This window comes from Corvus brachyrhynchos, unplaced genomic scaffold, assembly GCF_000691975.1.
Source record: "Corvus brachyrhynchos isolate BGI_N302 unplaced genomic scaffold, ASM69197v1 scaffold79, whole genome shotgun sequence".
NCBI lineage: Eukaryota > Metazoa > Chordata > Aves > Passeriformes > Corvidae > Corvus > Corvus brachyrhynchos.
In genome coordinates, this window is record NW_008240023.1 from 41,240 (window position 1) to 43,124 (window position 1,885).

The 1,885-nt window shown below is 58.7% G+C and overlaps 1 protein-coding gene and 1 non-coding gene across 3 annotated transcripts in view; both read left to right on the forward strand.

The window, feature by feature from the left end:
* Nucleotides 1-48: 48 nt before the first annotated feature.
* Nucleotides 49-130, forward strand: TRNAS-CGA. The gene has a single exon. It is a non-coding gene; the product is annotated as a tRNA-Ser (tRNA).
* Nucleotides 131-441: 311 nt separating this feature from the next.
* FTCD (formimidoyltransferase cyclodeaminase) overlaps nt 442-1,885 on the forward strand; it is a 6,747-nt gene continuing 5,303 nt past the window's right edge. Inside the window, exons 1-2 of one of the 2 annotated variants that reach the window (XM_008640702.2) lie at nt 442-615; nt 1,373-1,483. In XM_008640702.2, coding sequence (XP_008638924.1) covers nt 562-615; nt 1,373-1,483 — 165 coding nt within the window. In that variant the 5' untranslated portion in view covers nt 442-561. The remainder of the gene's footprint in view (nt 616-1,372; nt 1,484-1,885) is intronic. The other variant, XM_017743434.1, reaches the window with a different exon arrangement.

Consider the following 1,885-nt stretch of genomic DNA (forward strand, 5'->3'; position numbering starts at 1 on the left):
GCGCCGCCCGAACCGGGGCACGGCTGCCCCCCCACCTTGGGACTCAGGGCTGTGATGGCCGAGGGGTGAAGGCGTTGGACTCGAAATCCAATAGGGGTTCCCTGCGCAGGTTCGAATCCTGCTCACAGCGATGGGTTTTACCCCGTATCCATGGTGGAGCTGGCTGGAGCTCCTATAAGGAGCTCTTCCCCCACTACAACTGCACTGATTGCAGTGACTTGGCTGTCCCATGTGATAACCACAGCATCTTGCTGATTGCAGCAGCTTTTTTTCCTTCATCCATTAATTGGTGCAGGTGAGTGCTGCCATCTGGCCCCACAGAGCCCTTGTGCCCAGAGCTGCTCCAAGCACAGCAGGGCCAGTACCATGGTGTTTATCCAAGTCCATTTCTGTCCCCTGGCCACAGATCGATTCAGTTAATGAGAAACTCCAGCTTGGGAAAGAGGCAACGGGTTGGCTTCTGAGAGGCTTTTGTTCCGCGGTGGGACAGGAAAGGGCAGGAAACCCCAGGGTGTGAAGAACCGAGCCAGGGGCTGCGGGGTGCAAGCAGACCCTGGGACCATGGCCAAGCTGGTGGAATGCGTCCCCAACTTCTCAGAGGGGAATAACAAAGAGGTGAGGGAGTACATGGAAGGGCTGAGGGGTGGGTGACATGGGGGTGCTGACAGCCAGGTTTCCCCCTCCAGGGCGGTACTCACTGCCAGACTGCTGTGCCTCCTTTGCAGTGCTGTGCACCTTTCACTACCTGGCTAGTGCCAAAAATGCCTAAAGGTAGCCTCGGCTCCCTTTTGGCACCTCGGTGAGAAGTGAGGGCTCAGACCTCCCTCCACTGCTGCCTGCAGGTTGTTGTAGCACCAGATCTGGGTTTGGTCTGGGATATCCCTGCAGAGAAATATTGCTTGCAGTTGTTGTGCTAAAAGACTCTGTCCAGGTTAATGGAGTCTGTCCTGGGCATCAGCCTTCAACTGAACTTTGGCTCTGCCAGCAGCAGAAGAGTTTAGCGAACCCAGCATGGCTGTCAAAACACAGCCTCCCCCTGGGCAGAGGCTTTGCAGAGCCAAATGTGTTGGGAAGCTGGCAGGGGGATGTATCCTCAGGAACAGCAATTTGTGGTGGTGCTCTGTGGCATGCAGCAGCAGACAGGTGTCTCTCCCCCACCATGGCAAGTCTGGGGAGGCAGGGGTGCCCCAAACCCCCTGGCTGGGAGGGGGATGCTCCATGCCGGGCTGCACCCCTACTGATCACGTGGTCATCCTCAACCCCATCACCAACTGGAAGGGGGAGAGCTGAGATGTCCCCTCTCTTGAAAAGCCATGGCTGTTGTGCGGTTCCAGCCATCTCAGTCCCCTTGCTCCCATCTGCTGTCTGGCAGGTGATCGATGCGGTGGCACAGGCCATCTCCCAGACGCCGGGATGTGTGCTGCTGGACGTGGATGAACGCCCGGATACGCACGCTGGGGGTGCTGGGGTGTCCTGCCTGCGGGTCCCGGGAGGAGCTGATATGGAAAGGTCATTGGCAGCCAGGGAAACGTCGCTTCTCCCTCGGGAGCACCTCAATGCCCCAGGCAGGGACTGTGATGCCCCCGGGGGATTCTCCAGGTTTTGCAGACCTGGAAGAGGTGAGGAAAAAGATACTGAGGGCAGTGGCGTGGGGACGTGGAACCGTTTCCCGGCTTGCTGAGTGGATTCCCTCTCATCGCCCTGTCCCACATCCCTGGGGGAGCAGTGCACCCCAGGCTCATTGGTCCAGCTCTCAGAAGAGGTTTTGGGCACCACCAACCCTCCTTCCCACTTGCTCCTCCCAGCACCCATGTTCACCCCTGGAGGCACCCCGAGACCCGTGGCGAAGGAAAACAAAGGGCTCCAGTTCTCTGCAGCCTCCAGG